Source organism: Lepisosteus oculatus, chromosome 11 (genome assembly GCF_040954835.1).
Source record: "Lepisosteus oculatus isolate fLepOcu1 chromosome 11, fLepOcu1.hap2, whole genome shotgun sequence".
Lineage (NCBI taxonomy): Eukaryota > Metazoa > Chordata > Actinopteri > Semionotiformes > Lepisosteidae > Lepisosteus > Lepisosteus oculatus.
Window position 1 is genome coordinate 30,460,372 of NC_090706.1, and position 26,708 is coordinate 30,487,079.

The 26,708-nt window shown below is 38.4% G+C and overlaps 1 protein-coding gene across 4 annotated transcripts in view; it reads left to right on the plus strand.

Annotated features, from left to right (window-relative positions):
* The window catches only part of cyfip2 (cytoplasmic FMR1 interacting protein 2), a 42,094-nt gene that overhangs the window by 570 nt on the left and 14,816 nt on the right, over nt 1–26,708 (plus strand). The window contains exons 1-26 of one of the 4 annotated variants that reach the window (XM_069196087.1): nt 1–90; nt 9,841–9,989; nt 10,915–11,004; nt 11,670–11,747; nt 12,965–13,066; nt 13,648–13,829; nt 14,069–14,165; nt 14,358–14,486; nt 15,076–15,180; nt 15,781–15,872; nt 16,518–16,635; nt 17,353–17,472; nt 17,706–17,831; nt 18,521–18,687; nt 19,095–19,242; nt 19,926–20,079; nt 20,424–20,580; nt 21,143–21,239; nt 21,477–21,553; nt 21,790–21,898; nt 22,212–22,331; nt 22,715–22,914; nt 24,016–24,103; nt 24,396–24,539; nt 24,853–24,943; nt 25,411–25,543. In XM_069196087.1, the coding sequence (XP_069052188.1) occupies nt 9,873–9,989; nt 10,915–11,004; nt 11,670–11,747; nt 12,965–13,066; nt 13,648–13,829; nt 14,069–14,165; nt 14,358–14,486; nt 15,076–15,180; nt 15,781–15,872; nt 16,518–16,635; nt 17,353–17,472; nt 17,706–17,831; nt 18,521–18,687; nt 19,095–19,242; nt 19,926–20,079; nt 20,424–20,580; nt 21,143–21,239; nt 21,477–21,553; nt 21,790–21,898; nt 22,212–22,331; nt 22,715–22,914; nt 24,016–24,103; nt 24,396–24,539; nt 24,853–24,943; nt 25,411–25,543 (3,041 nt within the window). In that variant the 5' untranslated portion in view covers nt 1–90; nt 9,841–9,872. Of the gene's footprint in view, nt 91–4,647; nt 4,800–9,840; nt 9,990–10,914; nt 11,005–11,669; nt 11,748–12,964; nt 13,067–13,647; nt 13,830–14,068; nt 14,166–14,357; nt 14,487–15,075; nt 15,181–15,780; nt 15,873–16,517; nt 16,636–17,352; nt 17,473–17,705; nt 17,832–18,520; nt 18,688–19,094; nt 19,243–19,925; nt 20,080–20,423; nt 20,581–21,142; nt 21,240–21,476; nt 21,554–21,789; nt 21,899–22,211; nt 22,332–22,714; nt 22,915–24,015; nt 24,104–24,395; nt 24,540–24,852; nt 24,944–25,410; nt 25,544–26,708 lie in introns of those variants that run through there. The other 3 variants (XM_015349385.2, XM_006631711.3, XM_006631712.3) reach the window with 3 other exon arrangements.

Here is a 26,708-nt window from a genome sequence, read left to right on the forward strand (position 1 = left end):
AGTGCAGTTACATGATGCTGTATGCTACCACAGGCTTTGCTATTTAGATAATTGTAATATATGAGAAAAAATTGTGGACATTTTTTGCAGGTGACTAAATCTATGGATAAGTATAAATATTTTTTCCTTACTATCCTTTAGGTATTCTAGAAGATTTTTCTCTCGAACGTGATAATGCATAAGCCTCAGCTACCATTCGAGTATTTTTTAATTGGGTGGGGTGAACTGTGTCTATGTGTGCTACTCGGTATTGTAATTCCTGTATGTCTTACTTGATATCGGATGTGTGCATTACTTTTCACGAATGACGGGTTTTCAGAAAAATATAGATTATGGGTTTTTTTTCTAAATGATGAAAAATACATAACATCTCTATATTCATGTCGCGATCCTTATCTACAGTTTAAACCTGCATTCACTCAAATTTGGTGTCTGTTATTGTTTTCAATACATTTTGAAGTGATGGACCTGGGCTTTATTTTATTTTTAATTTTGTGTCGCTTTACACGACGTGTCTCTTTAAATCCACCTGAATACCCAGAGCTGGATGTCGCGGTTCTGATAGGATCTCTGTGGTGTCATGCAGGCAGCTTGCAATAGCCAGGCCTCGTATAGTTATTTTTTTCTGCAATCGAAAAACTAGAGCAAATATGCAAATTAAGAATAATAATATTCATGAAGCATGGTCTCTCATTTTCTATTATTACCTGGTTTCAACTGGTTGATTTGTTTCTGTTGCAGTCACTCTGCCTGAACATTAAGAAATACTTTGTATCTCCTCAAACGCTACGTGACGCCCTGTTCTCAGTAATTCAAGTACTGTAGCTACACGATCCCTAGTCTAGACCTGAATAATGCATAATATCAAACCTTGGGCACGTACATTAAATAACGTATAACTGAGTGAAAATGTTATGTTGTCATTCAGCCATTTGCACAACCAAATCCAAATATGTTGTAACCAGGAGCTTGGTAATCCGGTACGCAATGACTTCAAAGAAAAAAAAAACGTTTTTTATCATTTTTATGACAGCAGAAACTCTTTGCTAAAAATTTGTTTATAAAATTAAAAAAAATGATGCAAACATTTAGATGAGTTACATTTGTATAGAATTAATTTTAAAAAAACTTGTTAAGGAAAAATGTGTTAGACAGTGGTAGGGCTCTATTACACCTTATAATATATCATAGAAAGCATTACATAGTCTGTTGTAAAAATGATAAGTGCTTTAAGATAAGCTTTTTAAAAGCTTTCTTTGTTGCATCAAATTGACTTACACCTTCTCCTAAATGGTGTTTTACTTCTGCCATTGTGTGGAAAGTTTGCTGTTTTGTGGCCAGGAACATTTCTCCTGAACTGTTTTGGTCACAAGTCAGATCCTTGTTGTATGTACAGTATGAACTACCAAAATGCAACTTCGAAGTCTGTAACTTCCTACTGTACCTGCTAACTTGGTGCAAAGCTTGACAGGAACTGCTTGATGCAATGGTTCTGAAGTCATACCATTGTTCTTTTCCTATTGTATGTACTGTATGTGGTGTTCATGTGTGTCTCATTAAGAATGTATCCCAGGGAACCGGGGAACAGGAACCAAGGGGGAAATTATTTCCCATCACAATCATTGCCTAGTTAAACTATCAAGGAGACTTGGCAATAAAGCACGGGACTATCCAGCAGTGATATAACACTTAAATAAGCAGGACCCCAAATTTACAGACAGCTCTAGAACACAACTGATGTGTTTTATTTTGGCATAATCACAAGTTATTGTTTGTAGACCCAGGTAATTCAGCAGTCCTGGGAACAGATACCATCCTCTTACATCAGTTCCTCGTTTGAATGTGTTCTCGCATGCACACAAGAGAAATCTGACAAACCTCTGCTTAGGACTTAGAGGTATCATGGTTTTTGCTTCTATTTGCAACAGAACGCAAACTGTAGAGTGTGTATGTCTAACCCTGGGCGTGGAGAGCCTCAGTCCAGCCGGGTTTATAACCAACAAGTTAATCTGCAGTTTCTAAAGGTTGAGAGCACTTTTGTTTCAGGTGTGAGTATCACATGCCCATGTCTTTACTTTTGACATGAGAACAAACAGATAAGGTGAGTTCTCAGTGTTTGAGGGAGAATTAAAGCTTTATTAGCGTCCAGTATAAACAAGATAAAAGTTGTCTGCAAAGTATGACATTTCAGACCAAATTAAGGGCAACATTCAATTAAACCTAAAGTGCGTTTAGCTCAGAGATTGTTGGCTTTCTAAGCCAAGTGGGATTTCTGTCCCCTAAATTTTCTTTGGAAGGACTGAGAACTCTTCAAACCCTTTGCCAAGTTCAGGTCTTGCCACTGTTGGGAAACTATACTATAGTGTCTTATAGGAGTTAGTGCGGATTTGAGGAGCAACACATCTCCTGGATACTTACTTTATAAACCCAGATGGGAGATTTGCACTGTAGGCAGATAAAAAAGGCAATCACAATACATAGTACTTTTAAAACAACATGAGTCCATTAACAAATTAAAAACATACACGCCATAAGATTAAAAAATAGAAGCAATCCTCACTGTCCAAAATAGGTACATAAAACATTGGACAATCTGTGAGTGAAATAGATACCGTACCTCAGTAAGATACAAACATGATGGAAATAAAACGTAACAATCCATTGCTTTGTGTGAATTGAGCAGGTTCGTAGTTGTGGGAATGAAAAATCTAAAATGAAAGAATGAAAGAACATTTGCACTTAAATCTAGGCAGTCTAAATCGACAGAGGGAGTTAGGATTTACTGTACTAGGTCAATCAGTGACTAAATTGGCTTTCCACACTTCTTTTTTAGTATAGATGCCTGACAGCTAGAAGCTGTTGTACGCTGATACCTTTGCTGGCTACCTTCACTAGGTAATCACATGGTCCATCGCTGAACCACCAACATCTACACTCTTAAACAAGAAGCTTTACTGTTTGAGCTACTCGGGAGTTCTCTTCTTTTGTACGGTTTTGTCTGGTTCTGTGAAAGTACTGGATTATACTGTAAGTGTGGATGAAAACTTTTCTTTCTTCAGTGAGCCAGCTTAAGTCTTCTAGCTCTGTTAGTGTTTCCAGTCTCAGCAGTCTTTGTTAGTCATTCATCTGAGTTTTCAGTAGATACACACCTAGGAGGATCAATATAATTACTACATTTTTATCTGTTCAGCTCTCAAGCTGCTGATATAGATGGCTGTTGCGCTTTTATACTGGGTGTTCCCTTGCATTTATCTACATTTTTGAACTGGGCAATCCATGTTGTAGGATGACAAAGATTTTGCTGTTACAGGTGTTATTAATGTTATTCTCAGCAATACTGTGAGGCTCTTAGCCAGGTGCTCAGTTATCTAAACTCGTTTGGTGAAATGTTTTTTTGACTGCCTGTGGCATGAGCAAATGTATGTGCTTTAGTGTTTGCAGTTACAGAGTTTGCAAGTAAAGTTAAGAAGAGCAAACCATGTACTGGAAACTGCTTTATGTTGGGGGTGGCACAGTGCAGAGGGTAAGCTTTTGGACTCGTAACTGACACATTGTGTGTTCAACTCACCACTGGAGATGCTGCTGTACCTCTGAGTGGCTGAGGTCTGGTCAGATGAGGTTCAGGTATGAACTTTAACTCCCTTTCACATATAGAGTATATACCCATTTGGAGGTAATGTACTAAAAATGTCCATGTGTTCAGGGCTTGAGAAAATTGTGTTATGCTGATAAAAAGGCTACAGTTTATTTCCTGTGAGGCAGTGCATAACTGTAGCATAATTCTATCAATATTCAAAAAGGAAATAGTTTTTTTCAGTATCTTCTGTGCAGCCAACCAGAAAAAGAATAACTATTGTATCACTCTGAATAAAGGCTCACATTCCTACTGTACCTCAACTGACAACAGTGACGTGTATTACTGAAAATCCAAGAAGTACAGTGGCATAGCACTGAGGTTTGTTTTAGCGCTATTTCTATCCTGTGTGATGGTGGATTGTAGTAGTAAGTCAGTTGTTAAGTTTTATCAAAATTGTAACAATTATTTCACGACTCCTGTGACGACAAGTTTCACACGTCTCAACAAATAGGGTGTAAGGAATCTGAATGAGTTGACTTCATTGCTGTTCCTTTTACAGCTGCAAGTTGAATGTGTTTGAATATTAAAAGGGGAAGTTTTTAAAGCAAGAAAAAGACAGAAGAATAAGTAAAAGTGCTGAATGTAGGCTAGCTATTTTTATGTCAGATAATGTAGTTTGTTCTGGTTTTTGAGATTTGTATTGTTGACATTTAATTCATTTTAAAAGTCATTTAGACTTTCCAAACTCTATAATCCTTGATAAAGTATTACACAATATGTAAAACATAGTATTATATAATACAATATATTTTAAAGTTATGATGAATCTGTAAATGACCAGTGTTGTTCAATTTCACGTGTTCTGTTGACTCAGCAAATTTGTAATGGCTAAGAGACAGTTGTTTCTAAAAGTGCATTTGGATTTTTAAAGATCTAATGTTTCAGTAATAGCTGGCTCATCACCATGCTGAAATCGTTTGCTCATTGACATGCGGACCTCGCATGCACGAATAATGTGCACCAATGGAATGCCAAAAGGAAGGGTTTCGCGTTCCTCCTTTTTGTGAGTGTGGCAGTGTGGGAAAGTTTACACAAGCTTTACTGAATGTGCATTTCCAGAGAAAAACACCGGGCTAAGCGGTGTCTTTCTGAGAGCATTCATAGTCCCTGCAAAGCAGAGTTCTCGGGCTCCTGTGATCTTGAATACAGCAAGCTGTGAGGGGTAAGGATTTTGGTGCAGGTTGCTGGAGCTTCTTGGTTATTCTCTGCTCATGTCCTCATCAGAGGCAGTGTCACAAGGGAGAAGAGCCTTTTAGAGCTACTTTAGAGCGAATGCATGACATTATCCATGGTGCTGAATACTGTATGGAAATCCTTGGAAGTTACTTCAAACTACTGCTGTATCAGAAAAAGAAATTCAATTGCAGGCTGCTATTTTTGGGGTAAATGTAGGGGTTATGTTAGAAATGGATAAGACGTAAAACCAATGGATATAATCTACCAAATGGGTTACATTTGATAATTTTTACAGTATGTGTGAAGCCATTAGAGAACTGATTATATGTGTGATTTTAACTGGAACACTGATGGTATGCAAGTCCCTTGACTTCGCCCAAGTAAAAATCACCGTGTGCATGTGATGGCAGTTTGAGACACCCGCTGTCAACACCGGGTGTGGTTAGGTTAACAGGAAGCTTCACCCTTGTGTGCAAGGCTCAGTAATGGCTCTTGAATTGTGGATTTTCGTTTTAATGTGTACTGCTTGTCATGCGTTATTGTTTGAAGAAGAAAAAACACAAAACAGTTACTTATTACCGGGCCACAAGTTGAGATTCAGAGTTCAGTGTCTAAGTGGTTTTCATACTGGTTATTTCTCTGTCTCTCTGTGAATAGTTTCAGTTTAAAAGATCATGCCAAACACTGTTTCCTCACAGAATAGGAGGTCCGTTTTCTGAAGTGGGAAGGTTAATTTTAAAACGCCGTGTCTAATTACAGTATATAGAGTTTCACCACTGAGGGAAAGGGCAGATTCTTTCTGATACTTTATTTTAGATTTGTTTTCCTCCTTCCTCTTGGTGCCTCCTCAATTTCACTTTGCGCCTCTCAAGCTCACAAAGTTACAGACGTTACGCCACATTTCGGCATCATTGAGGAAACGATTAAGTTCACAGGCGATTGTGCTGTTAAAAGAAAATAAATGGGTTTTCAGTAAAAAGATCAAATTGTGTTAAATTGTATCCAGTGAAACACCGCATGTTTGTTATTAAACTGCATGTCATTCTCTCGTGAACTACAGTGTTTAACTTAAACTTACTAGTAACTTAATCTAGTGCTAGTTTTGTCTTGCCAAGGTATAAAAATGCAGCACGACTGCTGTCATTTCTCACACAATGACTAAAAAACCACAAAAGGGCTTAATCGGACAGTACCTACTGTATTAGGCCCAGCACAAGTTGTCCCAAACTGGTTGAATTAAATTTTATTTAGACATGTCAGCTTAAGACAATCACTTAAACCCCTGCTTTGGAGACAAGGTTGAGATCTCTGGAGATTTAGCAGTATCTAAATATCTGAGAAAGAAAGCTGATCAAAACAGAGACCAGGATGATGATATCCTTTTCATTGTTGTTACTATTGAATGTGCCTTGTACAATTATTCTACACAAAAGTTATAATAATGCTGACATACTGATAATTTATTCATCTTTACTTTATCAAAGTAGACAGAAACTTAATTTTTTAGTTGAGTCAAAAAGAATAAGCACAGGGCAAGCACAGAAGGAAAAGCCTCATTTTGAAAAAGAAAAACAAAAAATGAGTGCAATCTAGGAATTTTAGTTGAAAAAATTGACATTCTGACATTTAAGATATTATCATTTAAATTTAGTAATTTTTGGCAAAATTTATCTTGGTAGCCTAATAATAATAATAATAATAATAATAATAATAATAATAATTACACTTATATAGTGCTTTTCTGGACACTCCACTCAAAGCGCTTTACAGGTAATGGGGACTCCCCTCCACCAGATAATAATGGGAAAGGATTTATGTATATTATTATAAAGGAAATAGAGTTTACAGGTTCTAATAATGGTACACATGTGCCATAAAATAAAAGTTTTCTATTAAGAAAGATGTACAGTAATTACGCTTTGAAAATCTTATTTTTAATTCAAAAACCTGTCTGATGCCAATTGTTGCAGGAAAGGGAAGAATGGAGTTCCATAAAGTGTTACATTCAGACAATTAACTGAACAGCCTTTTACAAAAAAAGGAAACAGTTTGGAACAGCAGTTCCCTTAAGTCTTGGGTTTGTTCTAAAAACAGAAAGAACTGCATAGCTATGTAAAACAACTTATATAAAAAAGAAAAAAAGATACATGAAGTCAAATGATAAAGACAGCATATGACAGCAGCAACACAGACATATGGCATGCAGACAGCACCCTGCCATTTTAATTTTCGCACCAGGTGAACGATTTAGTTGTGCATGGCCTTTAAGTGATTGCTAATTGCCATGTCCAGAGTGTCAGACATTAGAGGAAAGCATGTGAACTATATTGTGCTCTCTCACTGACAAACAGCGACAGGGATAAAATATTATATATATATAAAATGTTTTGAACACTCAATCGAAAACAATTTTTTTTCAATTCACAATCAAGAATTCAAACCCATCTTATGACCAAGTGTGAATCAATATTTTTTTACTGTTGCTTTAATACCTGAAAATAAGATGTAGTGTATTTATATTGAAAAAAGTTGAATAGACTTTGTGTTGCGGCAAAAATTTATTTCCCACGTGTTGTTTTAATACAATATTTGAGAAACGAATTGATTCTCAATCATTGCAGTTGTAGTCAAGTTAAATAGCAGTTAATGCCAATGCTCTAGATCTGGTCAGAGCTTCCAGCCTCATTTTGAAAGAAAACAAAAAATGAGTGTCATCTAGGAATGTTTGCAGAGGAAGAATCCAATTATCAGCCCCAAATTCAAACCAAAGGACCGGGGCCTGCTGAGTCAGGAGAATTAACATGAATGATCAGTATAGGCCAGTCCCGGAGACAAATGAAAGATACATTACTAATTTATCTTTAACAACAAGTGTTCAGCACACGTAAATCCACACACTGGTCCATTGGACTGCCTTGGACCACTCCAGTCACCTGCAGTGGGATCTCAGAGAGTCCAGAGTAAGGGACGGCTCTATTATAGCTCCTGCAACAGCTGTCCGGCCCTGTAATATTAACCCCAGTATCAGCACAGCTGTCACTCTTCAGAACGGACAGATTTAGTACAGGGTAAGTTAGGTGGATGTCAGTTTCAATATTGTGCTGTTTTAGAGAAAATAAATTCTTAGGCCTATTTAGCATAAATACTGTAAAAAAATCATATTCCAGCTTGGTTAGAATAAGTAGTTTATTGCTTTAATTCTTTATTATTTAATTATTCAATTATTTTCATTCTTTATTATTTTCATTAACAGTATTTCTCATCAGCAATTCACTATATGGATATATGGATCCACTATATGGGTCTTTTCAGATAAGATCTGCTGTTGTTTTAACTAGTTTTGATTTTTCTTTCAAATGAAAAGTGTCATTAGGCTAATGTTAATTTTTAGTTAAACCCAAAATATACTGATGGAAACGCAACACCTCCTCCTCCACTCTCTGGCCCTCCCGTCTGCATGGAACAGACTGAACAGTGACTCATCCGTGAAGAGGACCTGATGCCACTGCTGATAAGTCCATCGCAGCCTCTGTCTGGCCCAAGCCGGGTGTGACATCAAGGAGGTGTGAGCAGAAGGGCCTCTGACAGGCTGCCTTGCTCTTAGGCCAGCAGCATGGAGCCTCACTGTCCTGTCACTGATGCCGGCATTGTGTCTGCCGGCAGTTTCAGCAGCAGTAAGTGACAGGTGGCAGATCTGATCTCTCTTAGATGGACCAGTCTGATGTGTCGGTCCTGCTCTGGTCACTCGAGGGCGACCGGATCTTGGACTATCATCTGTCCTACCGGTCTGCTGAAACCTTCTCTGCAGTCGGGACGCAGTGAAGCGGCTTACTCCATAGTGGCCGGCAACGCTGTCACATGACATGCCTGCCTGCAGCATGCCAATAGCCCTCTCCCTTGCTTCTGGTGACATTCAAGGCATTATGGTATGCACCGAAAACTGACTAAGTGTGGCCTTTTTCTTGCAGTGACCTAAGCTTTGAATCATGGACTTAAAGATGACCTGATCAGGCATTGTTCCACCTGGATCTTGTTGGGTGAAAGTGCACCTAAAGAGCTTTCTTGTGATTGGCAAGTTGCAATGCCTCACTGCACAAGCTGTATTGCTGGTCAGAGGGCTTAAAACACATTGACAACTTTTTGTGAAAGTACATAAGCTATAACTATAGTATTCTCATTCTAGAAAATGTTGCGTTTCTTTTTTCCATCAGTATACATACCGCATGCTAAAGGAGGCGTTGATCAATAGCATTACACAGTATTGGCAATTAGCTGTTTGTTAGTCAATAGCATTACCATGGGTAATTAATGGTTTATTATGTGTGCATCCATCTTGAGTGACGTCTGTTGGCATCAAACAAATGTGAAATCAGAAAATAATAGCATTAAGGTGTGAGTCTGGTCAGTACCTGGATGGGTGACCTCCTGGGAAAGCTAAGGTTGCTGCTGGAAGTGGTGTTATTGGATCCTGTAGGGGGCGCTCACCCTGCAGTCTGTGTGGGACCTAATGCCCCAGTATTGTGACGGGGACACTATACTGTAAACAGGCGCCGTCCTTTGAATGAGACGTAAAACCGAGGTCCTGACTCTCTGTGGTCATTAAAAATCCCAGGGTGTTTCTCGAAAAGGGTAGGGGTGTTACCCTGGTGTCCTGGCCAAATTTCCCATTGGACCACTCCAGTCACCTGCAGTGGGATCCCCATTACCTGTAAAGTACTTTGAGTGGAGTGTCCAGAAAAGCGCTATATAAGTGTAAGCGATTATTATTAAGTGGAAGGTTAAAGTACTGCTATCCCCGAACTCTGGCTGTCTTAGTAATAATTATATCTATTTACAGTACGTAAGTGATGTGCTGTAGTTATCTTATGACCCGCAAACAATTTCCGCGCTCTCACTCCAGCCTTAGACAGATCTTTTTCTGATCACGCCGGGATAAATATGTTTCACACTGGGGGATGGACCAAGGAGAAAGGAGAAATGTCTTCCATATGGGAAGGTTTCCTTTTCTGGCTGCTTTTGTTTTGCAGATTAAGTGTTGGTCTGCTTCAAACCCGCGATCATGACGACCCACGTGACTCTGGAAGATGCCCTGTCCAATGTGGACCTGCTGGAGGAGCTCCCCCTCCCTGACCAGCAGCCCTGCATCGAGCCCCCTCCCTCCTCCATCATGTACCAGGTCGGTCCTCGAGGGGGCGCGCTGGGACAGCTGTCGTGTTTGATCAACTTCCTAATTGATGTGCAGCGGTTGCAGTTATAATTGGGTTAAATAGCAGTTAGTGCTGATTCCCTAGATCTGCTCCGAGTTTTCACGTCTCAAAGAAATGTCACATCTTTCCTCTCAAGATTTTGGTACTCATTCAGGTTTGTATCACGATTCTGGAAACCGTAGTTTACCATCAACCCTGGTTTTAAGCTTAGTGCCATCTTTTGCCATCTGCTAAAACGTGCAAGTAACTGACTTCTAGAGGGGTCTGCAATCAGTTCTTTACTTTCTAATGTCACTCTGCCTTTGCGCTTTGTATTACAAATATGCATGTCTTCATTCTAGGGTTACTCTAGGACAGCGACAGTCAAACAGCAACAGTCAAACAGTCAGTGTAAGACCCTTTGGAAGTGGACTGGACTTTCTTGATTTGGTGCACTTCCTTGTCTGTAGTGGTTTCAGTTCACTGGGGTTTATGTTCACTCTGGTGTGACAGAACTGAAAAATCCTAGTGTGCACAGGCTCTTACTTGCTGCAGTACATGTTTCTGCATTCAGCAATGTTTTGACACTTTACTGTGGTTGGATAATATGTCATTGTCAGTAAGTCATTGAAATTGTGTGAAGAATCACAATAGGGACGTTTTTGCGTTTCCCGTCTATAGCTTCCCTTACTGGAAAGTAAATAATTTGGGCCGTTTTTAGAATTGGCTTTAAATATGCCTTTTTAGGATGATTACATTTGTCCCTATAACAACTTTTTTTAGACTTTTATACATTTTATTTATTTAATGTCAAGTTTAGTTTTTAGTTTATTTTGCCAGGAATAGCCATTTGTCTTGATATGCAGAACTGCTTCTTTTTCGGTCAAGCCTTGTGAATGAAATGTCTCTTTCTAGGCTAACTTTGACACCAACTTTGAAGACAGGAATGCATTTGTTACAGGGATTGCCAGATACATTGAACAGGCCACAGTTCATTCAAGCATGGTGAGTATCTTACATAGAAAAAAAAATTGAAAAGGTATTTGAAAATTATCAACCAGGCCCAAAAGCACAATAAGTTTAAAAAAAGACAAGCGACACATTTCAGGACATTAACTGCCGGTGCTGGATAACACATGTTTACTTTGAGTTGAATGTTCCTTTAGTTTTGCATTGGACAGGCTCCAGGTTTTCATGTCTGTTTTTTTTCTGTGTTTCACTGAATCCTATCACCTCCAAACAGACTGGAAAATCCTAGTGATTGGCTAGGTCAGTGACCAGATAGGAACATGGGAAAACTCCTGAACAAAGATTTCCTTGTTGTTTTTTGAGATATATACTTTATTGAAATTGATGGCAACATTTTTCTTAAGGAAAAAAAAAGGTTTTATAATCTTTACAGCAGAGCCAGGCCTATGTCTCTAACATTGCATGTTTGCAAAAATATAAAAAAAAATCCACTTATTTTAGGTGTTGTGGTTTCTGTAACTTTCATTTTCCCATACAGAAATACCCTTTGCTTATTGCTGAATCTGAGGCAGAGTAGTTTCTGTGAGCACATGCATTATTTTGCCGCAGCTGTGAGTGTGAGGCCTTTATTCTGAAGGTCGTGTGAGAAATGTGACACATTTAATGTGTTTATTAATCTGTGGTTGCATTTCTTATCCCAGAATGAGATGCTGGAAGAGGGGAATGAGTATGCTGTCATGCTCTATACATGGAGAAGCTGCTCCAGAGCTATTCCTCAGGTACTAACCAAACACAGTGACCTCACTGTGATTGCTCAATAGGTAGCACTCAGAACCTTGTAACACTTCAATGTTGACAAATGTACAGTATGTTACATGTTTTTCTAGATATTCACTTTACAAGAGGAGACTGACTTTATTTTCTGTTATAACTATGTTTAGCAATTCTATGTTTCTATTTTCACTGAACTCACAATAGCATAATAAAACACATATCTTCTAATCTGAAGTGTTGTGGCAGGGGTAGGGGAAGTAAGAGTGTTGAATGACTCATAGACTGAGTGACTGACTGGTGTGAGAAAGCTGATGAAGTATTGTTTTCCCTGTCCTCAATCAATAGCTGGTTAGCCTATTCTGGAGTTCACCTTTTGTTGTGCTTTCTTTTAGGAAAAGAGAAATGTGGAGATATGCTTTAAAAGCAATAAATATTTTTTCAATGTACTGTGTATATGTCAGAAATGTATGGATTGAAAAAAGGCAAATGAAACTCACCACGTCATCCTAACACACAAGATAAAGTAGGATGATCAAATGGTAGTTTACATGGGCAGAATTTCAATCTGTATACAGTTTTAGCAAGGGGTCTTTAAAGCAAACCAGTAGGTAGGGTTATTGTGAAATAATCACACTCCTTTGGTTGTGGTTCATAGCCAAAGGATTTCTGGTAGGGTCCATGTATTTTATGTCAAATGCACACCACAAAGAGAATTTTGGAAATGTAGTAAGATCAATTAGTAAAAGTAGCAATTGTAAGTACCTGATTCATTTACTGTGTCTAAATGAACTGTGAATCAATCTTGTGCCATAGTGAATTTTATCATGTTCCTTCTGTTTCCAAAAATAGTACTGTCTACATTTGACCAATATGTTAGGCAGAATTTCAATATGAATGATATTTTATTGTTTTTCAGTTTTAAATCTTAAATAGTTGATTCCTTCTTAACTGTAACATGCTGGAAGCAGTTCAGTGTAGTTGTATAGTGCCTTGATTTGTCTATGTTTAGTCTGCTTGGTACAGCAAAAATGACAAAAGACTGCTTTTAATGTTTCAATATGCTGTAAATGCAATAGATGTTACCCAGACAAACATGTCTACAGCCCCCTTGTGGTGATATAAAGAAATTTCACAAACTAGGAAAAAAAAGTCCCTTGAACCCCCAAAAGATACACCTTTAAAGTATCTGTGTGCTTTTAGAGCTGATGTGTGTCCTGTGCAGGTCAAGTGTAACGAGCAGCCCAACCGAGTGGAGATCTACGAGAAGACAGTGGAGGTGCTTGAACCGGAAGTCACCAAGCTGATGAAATTCATGTACTTTCAGGTACAGCCAGCAAAGGAAATAAATACAATAAGATAGTGGTGATGATGATGAAGGATGTGGGATGTAGCCCATTAAGATAAAAGCGTCTTGGTCTCTGTTACAGCACTTCTGATGATCTCTTTGCATTATTTCCCTGTGTGATGTTTCTTCGAGTCGATGGTGAATGTTTTTTTTTGGACCTTAGCTGTCTTGATTTGACTGACGTGAAGTCAGATTTGTGGCCAGCATCCATGCATCAAAACTGACTTTGCTTAGTGAGAGTTTTGAGACTAAACGGCCCAAACATGAGACATTTAAGGCAGTTTTACACTTTAAACCTTCACTTTTCTATTTTATGAATAATGGTGTTCAGATATGCTAGTCTAATTCAAAATGAGAAACTCGTAAGCCAGCAGAAACTAAACAGATGTGAGAACTTCCCTTTCGCTGGAGATTAAAGCATATTGTTTGCAATAAGGTTAAAGGTGACTTATGAAATATAACTGATTGTCCTTAACAGAACAGAAAAATGAAGACATTGATGTATACTAAATAATAACATTTAAAGTCTTGGTTCTTTTCCCTTTTTCATGTCCTGTTAGCGCAAAGCAATTGAGCGGTTCTGCAGTGAGGTGAAACGCCTGTGTCACGCAGAAAGGAGGAAAGACTTTGTCTCAGAGGCCTATCTCCTGACCCTGGGGAAGTTCATTAACATGTTCGCTGTGCTGGATGAACTGAAAAACATGAAATGCAGTGTGAAAAATGACCACTCAGCCTATAAGAGGTGAGCTCTTCATAACACATTGCTAGCACTAGACAGCAGGCCAGGCAGGCAGCGTATTTCTGTGAATATGTCATAGCTGGAGTCTAAAATTATTTGTGTGCTTACTAGTTTACCTACTTTCCATTATTCAGGACGTGCAAAGGTGTTGTGTCTGTGAAAAAAAAATGATCATGTCACATCATTACATCCTGTTTGACAAACAATTAAGGGAGAAAAATGATTTCATGTATTATTTGCAGAGCTGCCCAGTTTTTAAGAAAAATGGCCGACCCTCAGTCAATTCAGGAATCCCAGAACCTCTCCATGTTTCTGGCCAACCACAACAGAATAACACAGGTATACTTTTTCATCCTGCCTTGTTCTCAATTCCTTGCTCTTCTCTCATCTTCAAAACCAATCTTCTGTAATTCCCAAAACAGTACCCATTGAAGGTCATTGCGTCGTGTTCGTTAGTGTTTGCTTCTGTGTTTTTATTATTAATTACCAAAGCCCAACCTCACAGCTGGGTGCTGCTTGTTCCCCTTGCAGTGTCTCCACCAGCAGCTTGAAGTCATCCCTGGTTATGAGGAGCTGCTGGCGGATATTGTAAATATTTGTGTGGACTACTATGAAAACAAGATGTACCTGACACCCAGCGAGAAACACATGCTTTTAAAGGTAGAAAATATCTTGTTTTAGAATACTGCCTGTACACACATTATTGGTTTTGTTCACATTCCTGTGTTTTAATCTCCCCAGCCAACTGTCCTTAATCTTTTTTTTAACATCACATTGTTACCGAAGACTTCTTAAATGCGTACCATTATATTTGTATTGTTGAATTCCACATTCTTTTCAGAAATAAATATTTCCCAAATTTATCTGGGGTAAATAAAAACTAAAGAGCTTTATTTATATCTGCTTATCAGAATACAAGATTTTTAATGACTTTCTAGAACGCTACAGATTCATGAGTTTTGTTAAGGAAACCAGGGCATTTCTGTATTTGATATCAACATGCGAATTGAACACCAGGTGGCACTTATTAGCAAGCAATGATCCTCAGCATCCATTTAGGCCATTCTGTTAACTCCGATTCCTCAAACCATTGCTAGTTGTGAGCTGAGCAACCTAAAATGGAGTGATTATTTTTTTGTTGCTGTGTTTTCAGCAGGCAGTTACACAGGAATCACTAGTTTGTCGGCTACTGCCATTTTCTTCACTTTCACATGGTTTTTACTAGGCCATTCAAATCTTTCTGATGTAGGTGATGGGGTTTGGTCTGTACCTGATGGATGGCAACGTTAGTAACATTTACAAACTGGATGCCAAAAAGAGGATAAACCTTAGCAAAATCGACAAGTTCTTTAAGGTGAGACTTTGTTGGTTAATCACTGAAACGTATACAGTAGATCTGGTCTTTTACACAACATATATGTGTTTATCAATATTCATGTTTCATGACATTATTTTAAGGAATAAATAAAAAATATATACTTTTTAATCTCAAAATGACCTTAAAAAGTAAGTACCACAGCCCAGTAAATTAGGCACCCTCTTATCATTTCCCCTAGAGCTAATAAAGAACATTGCATAAATGAGTTATGAAACATTTCTTTTGTCTACACTTGTTATAAAGACACCAGGGCTGCCATTTGTCGACATTGGTATGTTGTGTGCTCCCAAACTTCTGTGTGTTAGGGCAGCAAGCCAATTATTCCTTCACTGAATTCATGTTTCCTTAACATCTAGAGTTTGATCTGTCATTCCCCTGTATTATTTTTTAATATAATGTTTGTGTCTACTGGGATGTCTTCAGGTTTAACTAACACTCAGGTATTTATGAGGCATGTCTGTTGAGCCAGCAAGTCCTGAAGCAAAGATCCATGTTTCTGGAAACTGCTGTGCTCATTTCACATGTACCCGTTTGGCTTTTGCTTATTCCTCTTATTGGCATACTTTATTTTACTAGCAGTTGCAGGTAGTCCCTCTGTTTGGAGACATGCAGATTGAGTTGTCCAGATACATTGAGACCAGTGCCCATTATGAAGAGAACAAATCCAAGTGAGTCATTTTTTTCTCTACTACAGAATTTGTTGCCTTAGGATATCTGTTTGTAATCCATTGACATGTTTTGCAGTTCGGTTGTTTAATTCAAGTGAAGAGAAGTTTTTAACACATCAGAAAACAGCTATCCTTTGTTTTCTTGGGTCCACTATGTGTACTGTACCTCAAACCTCCTGAAATATCTAGGAGGTACCAGATGTTTGTAGTTTCCATATAGCACAGCTTGATGTTGTTGTAATTTGGTGGAATACTATTATGTAGTAAGAAAATAGTTTATGTACAGTATGAAAGCTTTAAGGTCATAAGGTATCAAATAGAAAATGAAACATTAACAATATAAAACATTAAAACATATAATATATATTTTATAACATATACAAACATTAAAACATGAACAATATCAATCCTAGAACAGAAAACGTACTGTTTTTTCAAATTCTGTCCAGGGTGGTGTGTAAGTTGAACAGCCCAAGCTGAAAATGGCACATATCTGTTGTTTTTTTTGCCTTTCAGTGGTTAAGGGTGTGAGCCTCCTCACAGCCTCCTCACAGGCTTGCGTTTTTATTTTTTATTTCCATTTCTGAAAAATTTGGAATGAAAAAAAAAAAGCCCTCCAATTTGCTCTCCCTTCTCCTCCCCTAGATGGACTTGTACTCAGAGCAGCATCAGCCCCCAGTACAACCTGTGTGAGCAAATGGTCCAGATCAGGGATGACCATATCCGATTCATCTCCGAACTGGCCCGCTACAGCAACAGCGAGGTCCGTGAGTGACGAGTGCTCCTCAGTCTTGGACTGCGTGTATTCTTTCTCAGTCAGACGCAAGCAGGAACATTACATTACAGCAATCATTTCAACCGGGCTAATTCGCTGACAACAACATTTCAAATCACATAAGTCGATGATAGCGTTTTAACAGTGCTGAAGTCTTGCAGTACTGTTCGGCAGCCAGTGGAGGGAAGAAAAACTGCAGGCTCTTCACACTGATTTACTAATAAGTGTGGAGTACAGCAATGAAGGCTCCATCAGCTTTCTGTTCAAAAGAGAGCAACGTCCTTCTTCTCTGGTTATACTGGAAATCTGCAGCTTTTCTATCTGCAAAAGTAACTGCAGATTTCCTTCCAAAACCCCCGAAATTTTCTGTGTGCAAATATTTTAATGCAAATCTTTTGGATTTTAGTGCGCTATACATTGCTATCTGAGAATTTGAAGTGTAATAACAATACGTTTATTTCTAAAATCACCACATTTTCTATAAATGTATACAGGTCTAAATCCTTCAGTCCTTCAACCTCTATGGCATTGCATATGTACTTTATATACTTAAAATATTCTGTCCCATAAAGATCCATGAACACTCCCAATTCACAACTTTATTGTAAAATATTCATTCATTTGCATGAACAAACTGCCTGTCACGACATGTGTTCAGCAATGGACTCCCACCTCTACTAGCCCTTTCTTTTGTGCTGTTGACAGGTGGTGACAGGCTCGGGGCTAGACAGCCAGAAATCAGATGAGGAGTACAGAGAGCTCTTTGACTTGGCACTTAGAGGCCTGCAGCTCCTTTCAAAATGGAGCACCCATGTTATGGAAGTGGTAGGTAACGGATCCTGAAGTGTCACACTGTTTCCTTAGTAGAGGTGGATGGATTAGCAAATATTTTCGCTGCACACACAACGCAAAAGACCGCCTGTCCTGTCAGTGTGAGATGGCGGACTGGGCTGGCAGCTCTCACAGTCAGTGTACTAGTGCTTCGTCTGTAATTCATGTGACAGCTGAAATGATCTGCTGGGTGACACTGTGATTTTCCTTGCCTCTTCCTCATTCAGTACTCATGGAAACTTGTCCATCCCACTGATAAATTCTGCAATAAGGACTGCCCGGGCACTGCGGAGGAGTATGAAAGGGCCACCCGTTACAACTACACGAGTGAGGAGAAGTTTGCTCTAGTTGAGGTGAGAATGGTTTGCTATCCTTGTTAGACAGTGAGTTTGCCCTCAATATAACCACAGTGCAGAGAAAAACCCCAATATAATTTTAGAAATTACAATACCTAACCATGCTTTTCTTGTTTACATCCAAATAATGTTTTTTTTTTTTAAATTGCAGGATAATCACAATTAATAATTTAAAGATTTACATTTAATAATTATGCACTTAAGGTTCACTCAGTGTTTTAAAATTGAGAATCTGTTGTTAATTTACAGAGTATAAATATACTACTAGTGTCTTCTCTGCGTTTGTAGTTTTATGACAAATACAAAAGTGCAGTGACTGCATTGCCAAGTAATTTTGGAGCAGTGTCTCACTTGTTGGCTTATAAAAAATGAAGAATGCTGTGGCAAAAGACTCATTATATGATTTAGCGCTCCATGAATGAAATGCTTAGCTTTCTGACGGTTGCCTTGGTAAGTAACGAGTGCAATAAGCATACTTTGATTTTTTCCAAAATGCTTCACACGCAATTTGATCCCATGACCCGTTCCTGTTATTTATATATTAAACTTTCTTTCATGTGCACATATCTGTAATTTATTGTTTAATGTATAACACACTGAAGTCTACGAATGGCAGGGGAGCTGTTGGGTTTCATCACTACCAGTGACCCCTGGTAATGGAAGGAGCTTGTGTTTGACATTCCCAGGTGATCGCTATGATCAAAGGCCTGCAGGTCCTGATGGGCAGAATGGAGAGCGTCTTCAACCAGGCCATCCGAAACACCATCTATGCTGCCCTGCAGGACTTCGCCCAGATGACTCTCAGAGAGCCCCTGCGCCAGGCTGTGCGAAAGAAGAAGAATGTGCTCATTAGGTAGGGGACTGCTTTGAAAACAAAAAAGTTTTGTTTTTTTCCCCCAAACCTGAAGTGAAAAAAAAAGTCCCCCTCCAAGTAGAAAGACATTGAGAAAGACACACCTGAAGAAGGCTCTGCAGCCGAAACGTTGTGTCTTTTCTCTTTTCACTGTGGAATAAATCTTTACTTGTTCCTTTGCAGCCAACGCATGCAGACACAGCTCCCTACTTGAACCTCTTCAACCCACTCCTGCTGTGACCCACTATGCCTTCCTCTAAATCTTTGTCTCTTCGTCATTCCTCCTCCTCCTCCTCCCTGAGCTACTTGCCCCCTTCTCTCCACCATGAAAGATGTTAATTCCTGTCTGGGTTTCTTTATTTTTTCTCGACTCATTCTTCACCGGCGGTCTTCCTCTGTGCTTTTAGTGTTCTTCAGGCGATTAGGAAAACGATATGTGACTGGGAGGGAGCGAGAGAGCCCCCCAACGATCCCTGTCTGCGGGGGGAGAAGGACCCCAAAGGGGGCTTCGATATAAAAGTTCCCCGACGTGCCGTTGGACCTTCTAGCACCCAAGTAAGCTGACTCCTCAATCGAAATATCTGTTTAAATCTATATTATTAAATATAGATTTATTAAGAATTTTATAGAATATTAAATCAGGGATGAGTAATCTGGAGTTTCCATTCAAATCAGTATGTGCTTTGAATTGATGCTTTGATCTGGACTGGTTTCTGTCTAGATGTGGTTTGTTAGTAGCCGAGTAACTATAAGGCTCTGTAAGTACCAGACACTGATGTATTATATAATGCAAGTATATTACCCTGATGTATTATGCCCTGGCTAGAAATAATATACATTTATAAATAATAGGTATTTAGAAGTTGTTATCGTTTGGTTTAGCACAGTCACATCTTTGTTAAAGTTTCTACTTTTTGACAATAAAAGAGAGAAACTCATTTGCAGGTTTTCTGAAAATCAGGTTATTAACACTGAATAGCTCTTTTCTTCTGCCTGACTGGGTGAGCAGTATCACATGCTTGTGCATTGCATGACAATAAGGTACCTCTATTATTCTTGAGGAGGGTTTAATAACTTTCACTTTCTGTGCAAATTAAAAAAAAAAACTGGTTTGAAAACATGAGGGATTATAAAGGAATGAAGTGACTTCGACTAAATGGTAAGGCTCTGAAGCCATGACTCAATGTCTAGAGTAAAGCACGAGAGGGACTCCAAAGGTTATGCATTTTTCTTTTCAGCTTTACATGGTGAGAACCATGTTAGAGTCTCTCATTGCTGACAAGAGTGGATCTAAAAAAACTCTACGAAGCAGCCTGGATGGGCCCATAGTCCTTGCCATCGAAGATTTCCACAAGCAGTCCTTTTTCTTCACTCATCTGCTTAACTTCAGTGGTAGGCTTTTGGATTTTTCTTATCCTCTTTTGCAGCTCTTATCTTTAGGCCTGTGTTATTGTAAGAGAAAATATTTAACCATTAAACTGTGTACTGTACATTCCTTTGTGTATAGTATATTATTGCTGTTTCAACTAATTTATTATTTTCTAAAGTATGCTTCTCCTTACTTGTAAGTTTACACTTTATTGTAATACAATGCCTCTGTTCACTGTTTAATTTAGATTATATTTTTGCATTTTGCTGCTTAAACTGGTGCACCTTGGTGTTAGAAGGAGTTTTGAAATGAAGGCTATGTTGTTCTAAAACTGTGATGTTTTAACTGTTTGTTTTGGCATGTGCAGAAGCTCTCCAGCAATGCTGTGATCTGTCCCAGCTCTGGTTCCGAGAGTTCTTCTTGGAGCTCACAATGGGACGAAGAATTCAGTTCCCTATTGAGATGTCGATGCCCTGGATTTTAACAGATCACATTCTCGAGACCAAGGAACCTTCCATGATGGAGTAAGCCAACTATCTTCCCCATAATAAACATCTTCCCATGACATGGCTCTGTGTTTTGAATACATTGTAAGCTAGTTGTGTCAGGATAGAATGTTTTGGTAAGGCCCCATAAAGTGGCAAAGTTTAAAGGTTACTTTTAAGATGGAACTGAATAAATTCACCAGGTAACCCCCTCCCACCTGTCTTGTGTTTTTATAGAATTCATTCAAGTTGTTTTCCTGTATGTTTTTTTGGGAGCCAGACTACATCTTTTTCAGTTGAATGTCTGGAAGTGGTAGCTGTTTTTGAAGACCATTTTCAAACAGAAGTCAAGATCTTTTTTTCTGCCATAGTGGTGCCCTGGCAACCCCTCCACACAAACACATAGAGAGACACACACACACACACCAGGAGTTCACACACTCACACTGTTGTTAAATGGGGATAAAAGCCTTTCAGAACCATAAGGGTCACAGAAAGTCGACTTCGGTTTTAACCTTGATGTGGATAAACAGATTATTTTGGAAAGCCCGTCTGAACAAGCAATTACATCTAACTTTTCTCAATCTTCTGTTTTATCTAGATATGTTCTTTATCCACTGGACCTTTACAATGACAGTGGATACTACGCTCTGACAAAATTTAAGAAGCAGTTCCTTTACGATGAAATTGAAGCAGAGGTATTTTTTTTATTGTGAAACCATCATAAATTAAGATGCATCAGTAGAAACTGGTAAACAGCAAGCAAGATAGTCATCAGTTTCCTGGCTACATTAGTTTTCCCCCCTACTTTTAAGATTAATGTGCAGAGTTTTGTAGCTTTTTCAAGTGACATCCATCTTATTTTTCATTTAATCCATTTTAAATGAAGATGAAGCTAGTTCATGCCTGATACTGAGAATATTATTTTTTTTCAGGTGAATCTTTGTTTTGATCAATTTGTCTACAAGTTGGCAGATCAGATATTTGCCTATTACAAAGCAATGGCTGGCAGGTATGGTTTTTGTAAATTGATGCATGTTGGGGCTGGTGAGTGGGTTATTTTTGTGATGTTGGGCATTGCTTAGTGCTGTGAACTTAGAAGCCTATCAAGTACAAAATTAAAAATCAAATATTATTGCACAAATTCCCATTTATTCATGGAATATACAGCATACAACTGTAACTGAAAGTTGTGGGGATAAATATTCATGGAATGATAATGAAACAATGGCATTTCTTGTCTTTCAGTGTTCTCCTTGATAAGAGGTTTAGAGCTGAGTGCAAAAACTATGGAGTTATTATCCCATATCCTCCATCCAATCGCTACGAGACATTGTTGAAGCAGAGACATGTTCAGGTATACAGTTTTGCAGTTGCAGTATTCATCTGCAAAAATATTATAAAATGCGTGCTGTACAAATACAGACATTTGGAATAAGATAAGGCAAAATAATTACATTTTTACTTTGTACTTAGAGTTGCACCACATAATTAACTCTTGCAGTTTGCTGCTTAATTACTAAATGAGTAACTGTTTAAATACAACACTTGAAGAATAAAGTTAAAAAATGTAAGCAAGGATGTCCTTTTCTTTTTAATAAACAACTTTTTAAATAAAAGGAAACCTAAGCAATTTCAAGCCTTACCTTTTCCTCTGTTCTGCTCTCCAGCTTCTAGGAAGGTCAATTGATCTGAACAGATTAATTACACAGAGAATATCAGCTGCTATGTACAAATCCCTGGATCAAGCAATCAGCCGCTTTGAGAGTGAAGATCTCACCTCCATTGTGGTAAGAGGCCTTAGCACACATGAAATATTACTTTTCCTGTTGTGACAGGGAAAGGTTTGTGGGACTCGGACATATATGAATGGTATACAGTGTATAGAGATATGGCATAATGACTTGCCTTGTAGCTAAAGGAACAAGCAGAAACATGTTTGTATGTCGTTTATCACAAATAAATGTCAATGTTAATAATCAAATTAAACTAAGTAAGTAATGCTATTGAATTGTTTTCCTATGCAGTTTGATCAGTGGCATATTCAGGGAATTGCTGTTTGGCTTTTAAAACTTGCAAGGAAGCGTATAACAGTCTTGCTAGTCACAGTCAGCACTCCAGATAGGCTGTGCAAACCGTGTGTTGAGTTTTATTCTTTATTAACGTCTTATAGGAGCTGGAGTGGTTGATGGAGATCAATCGACTGACTCATCGGCTGCTGTCGAAGCACATGACTCTGGACAGCTTCGATGCCATGTTCAGAGAGGCGAACCACAACGTCTCGGCTCCCTATGGCCGCATCACTCTCCACGTGTTCTGGGAACTGAATTTCGACTTCCTGCCCAACTACTGCTACAACGGTTCCACCAACAGGTCCGTGCTTCTCTTTATAAGGGGAACTGCAACGCTATTCTTATATTTAGGAGTTAGAAAGAACCAGTATTGATTGCATTTCAAACCACAATAAATGTAAAATGTACATGGTAACTTGCAAAACCTCCAATTTACACCACAAAATACACAACATTTCCAGGTACATTATGCGCAGCACTATATACTGTGATTTAGAATGAGGCAATAAAACTTCCGGTGATATGAAGCAGCCTTATTAAATTGTAAAGAAGCAGGCCTTCGAATACATCTCTTTTAATCCAAAAGAATTATTGCTCTCAGCTTCAAGATGGACTTGCAGATAAATAGAATTAACAGGTTAACTCTGCATGCAGACCACAGAAACATTCTGCGGTGAAATATCTGCTGCACAGCCTGTATTTATTCACTTGCACATTACATTAGTCATTACAGTGACTAGTGAGCAGGAAGGGCCGCTTCACATCGCAATTCATGGGAACTCTTGCTCTCGCCTGTGGCAAGACCAGCGGTTTGCGACAACATGGCGACTGACAGTATTTTCAAAAAGTAGATTAAAGATTTTGTTCTTGATTTGAAATTTGTAGAATTTATCGATACCATCAATGAATGAATTTTTTCCCTGTTTAAAGTTGGGGATGTACTTGGTAAAGATACTTACTGTCACACGCACATCCAAGCTCACTGCAGTTAACAACATGCTGAAGAAGAACACTTCCTTCTTTACATTTTGTACTATTTGAAGAGATTTTTAACAGAGAGTTTCTGTTACCTGTGATCAGAATCATTTATAATGTTTGCAAAGGAACAAGTAAAGGTTTATTCCAAGCTGACAAGAGAAGAAAAGAGACAACATTTCGGCTGTGGAGCCTTCTTCATGTGGCTTGGGAACATTGTCTCTTTTCTTCTCTTGTCAGCTTGGAATATACCTTTACTTGTTCCTTTGCAGCCTGTGCAGCTCCCTACTTAAACTATTTATAATGTTTTATCTGTAATAGTAATAGTGGATTCCAAAAATCTCTCAGCTTGATAATCATGTATTGGTTAAAGCCATGATCATAAACATTTATGACTGAATTCTAAAATATTAGCCTTTTCCCTTAGATTTGTACGGACTGCAATTCCTTTCACCCAAGAGCCACAAAGAGACAAACCTGCTAATGTCCAGCCATACTATCTTTATGGCTCAAAGGTTGGTACTTCACAGCATTCAAAATCAATGGGTACTGAAGATCTGCTTACTTTTTGAGACTGAAAGCGAAATATCTTTTTCCTTAAGAGTACAGTAGACACATAAGCATGAAAATCATTCGTCATTTCTTGTTTTAGAATTGTGGAAAAAAAGCAGAGGCAGGCTTACCTTGACTTGTTTTGCACAGATTTCTGGGAAATGATCTTTGTATCTTTAAAGTATGTTCACACGCTTGTTTGCAATGCAGCTGCAAGCAAAACACATTTTTATTGCAGTGTTTCTCCTTTTTTAGCCCCTGAACATTGCTTATTCCCACATCTACAGTTCCTATCGGAACTTTGTGGGTCCCCCTCACTTCAAGACTATTTGCCGCTTACTAGGGTACCAGGGGATCGCTGTGGTGATGGAGGAACTCTTGAAGATTGTCAAAAGTCTGGTAATGTTTGAGTGTTTCCTTAAGGCATTCATATGGCAACTTTACTGACTTGGCACCTCAAAGTTGTAACTTTGACCATTGTAGCCAGAGTGAAGGACTAGCCCGAAAGTCAGGGACAATGGATTTATAGCTCAACAGCTTTGACCAAAGAAAGAACTCACTGTCCAGAATGAATTCAGCTCGTACAAATTATCAACTGCATGTGCCAGGTGTGCAAATTGAACTGCATATGACAGTGACTGCCAAAAAGGTGCATTTGTAATTTTCTGGACATTCTTTAATTTTGACCCTTTTCATCTTTATCCTGTTGCAGCTGCAGGGCACTATCCTTCAGTACGTGAAAACCCTGATAGAAGTAATGCCAAAAATCTGTCGTCTGCCGAGGCACGAATATGGATCTCCAGGTGAAATACAATGCCATGTGTTCTTTTTCTTGTATCGCCCACAGTAATATTACCAACATTGAATTTTTCCCAGGATTAGTCAACTGTATACTGCATCACTGGGGAATTGCCATTTTACTGTTGGGACAGACTCAGTACCAAATGAAACCCTTTCTACTTCTGTTGACCTATTTCATCTTCCTTGAATATGGAATCTCTTTCTGAAATGATGTTGCTTTTTTATCTCCTGGTGCCAGTGCTCCTTCCCTACTAATGCATGTGCTGTAAATAGTAAAGCAGTACTAGAAATTGTATTAGCTTCCATTAGCATTAACCTTCAAAACTAAGGTTAGGCTGATGCAACTTAATAAACCAAATAACCGTGTTGTTCCCTTTTTACTCATTTTCCATACATGCTAAGTGAACCCCAGAGAGACCCCCTATTTCTTTTCTGTCTCTGTTTCTACTTACATTAAAATATATTCTAGGTATTCTGGAGTTTTTCCATCACCAGCTGAAAGACATAATAGAATATGCAGAGCTGAAGACAGATGTGTTCCAGAGCCTCAGAGAAGTGGGAAACGCCATCCTCTTTTGTCTGCTGATAGAGCAAGCTTTGGTAAGGACCATGCTTTTTGTGCTTTATTGACATTGACAGAGGGTCCTGAATACATATTTGAATGTCAGTGCATTAAGAAAAATGTAACAAGCAAATTCCTCCCAGTCTTCCTTTCTTTGTCATATTCTTGTGATCCATAATTCTGTTTATTTTATTTAATACTTCATCCTGTTTTTCATTAAATATTGTAGGTTCTACCAATCAGAAACAATTGTTCTACCTTAATTGCACCAGATATTCACTTCAACATGGTGTCAACTGCATTGCATCAATGACTTAGCTTTTTTAACTAAAACTACACTGCTTAATAGTTTGGGTTAATTGATTGTCTAATAAAACTGTTCAATTTTATTAAAGCCTTTCACATACATATGCCTTTAATTTCAGTCTTGCTGTGGATTTTGTGCTATGGCAGCACTGTGGCTTTGCCTGAATACACACACATTAATACGATTTCTGCAGTTGACGTTTTCTCATTTTCATAACAGGTTAGACTGTTTTTAGTAGGGTTTGCTTACAAGGTTGTTAAAGGTAACTGATCCTTAGCTGTGGGAGATATTGTAATGGGAAAACTGTCTGCTATAAACTGGCAGATATATTTTGACATTTTTCCAGCAAACTGTTTAAAAACCTGATCTTTGTTGGTAGTTTAATAACTGTAAATCTTTACAAGCAGCAGCATGTTCCAGGGATTACTTGTTTAACAGGATCACTTGTCAGATGTTTGCAAGGTTCACACTACCTCTGAAGATAGAAGTGTATTAAGTACACACCCAAATTACAAAGAGACTGTCAATGTGAAATTTGCTGAGTGTTTGTATATAACCACACTGAATAATTTGTGTTTTTTCTTAAATGTTTGGTTTAACTTTAGTGTCATAGTGAGCTTTATTATTCAAGATTCACTAGAACTGCATGCAGTGCAAAGATCTCTCATTGTTGACCATTTTTTAACCAGTTGTCTATTTTAAATGCATAATGTGAAACCCATTTATCCTGTGTCAATTGTGAATGTTTCATGCTGCGGAATGACTGATCATGGTGTTTCCTTCCAAATTTGAATGACTGAATATGGAAAAGGTATTGCTGTTCTGATTACAGAGTTATTAATTATTCCTGAAACCTTATTTTTTCATTACATGCTGTCAACATCAAAGGTGGTAAGAA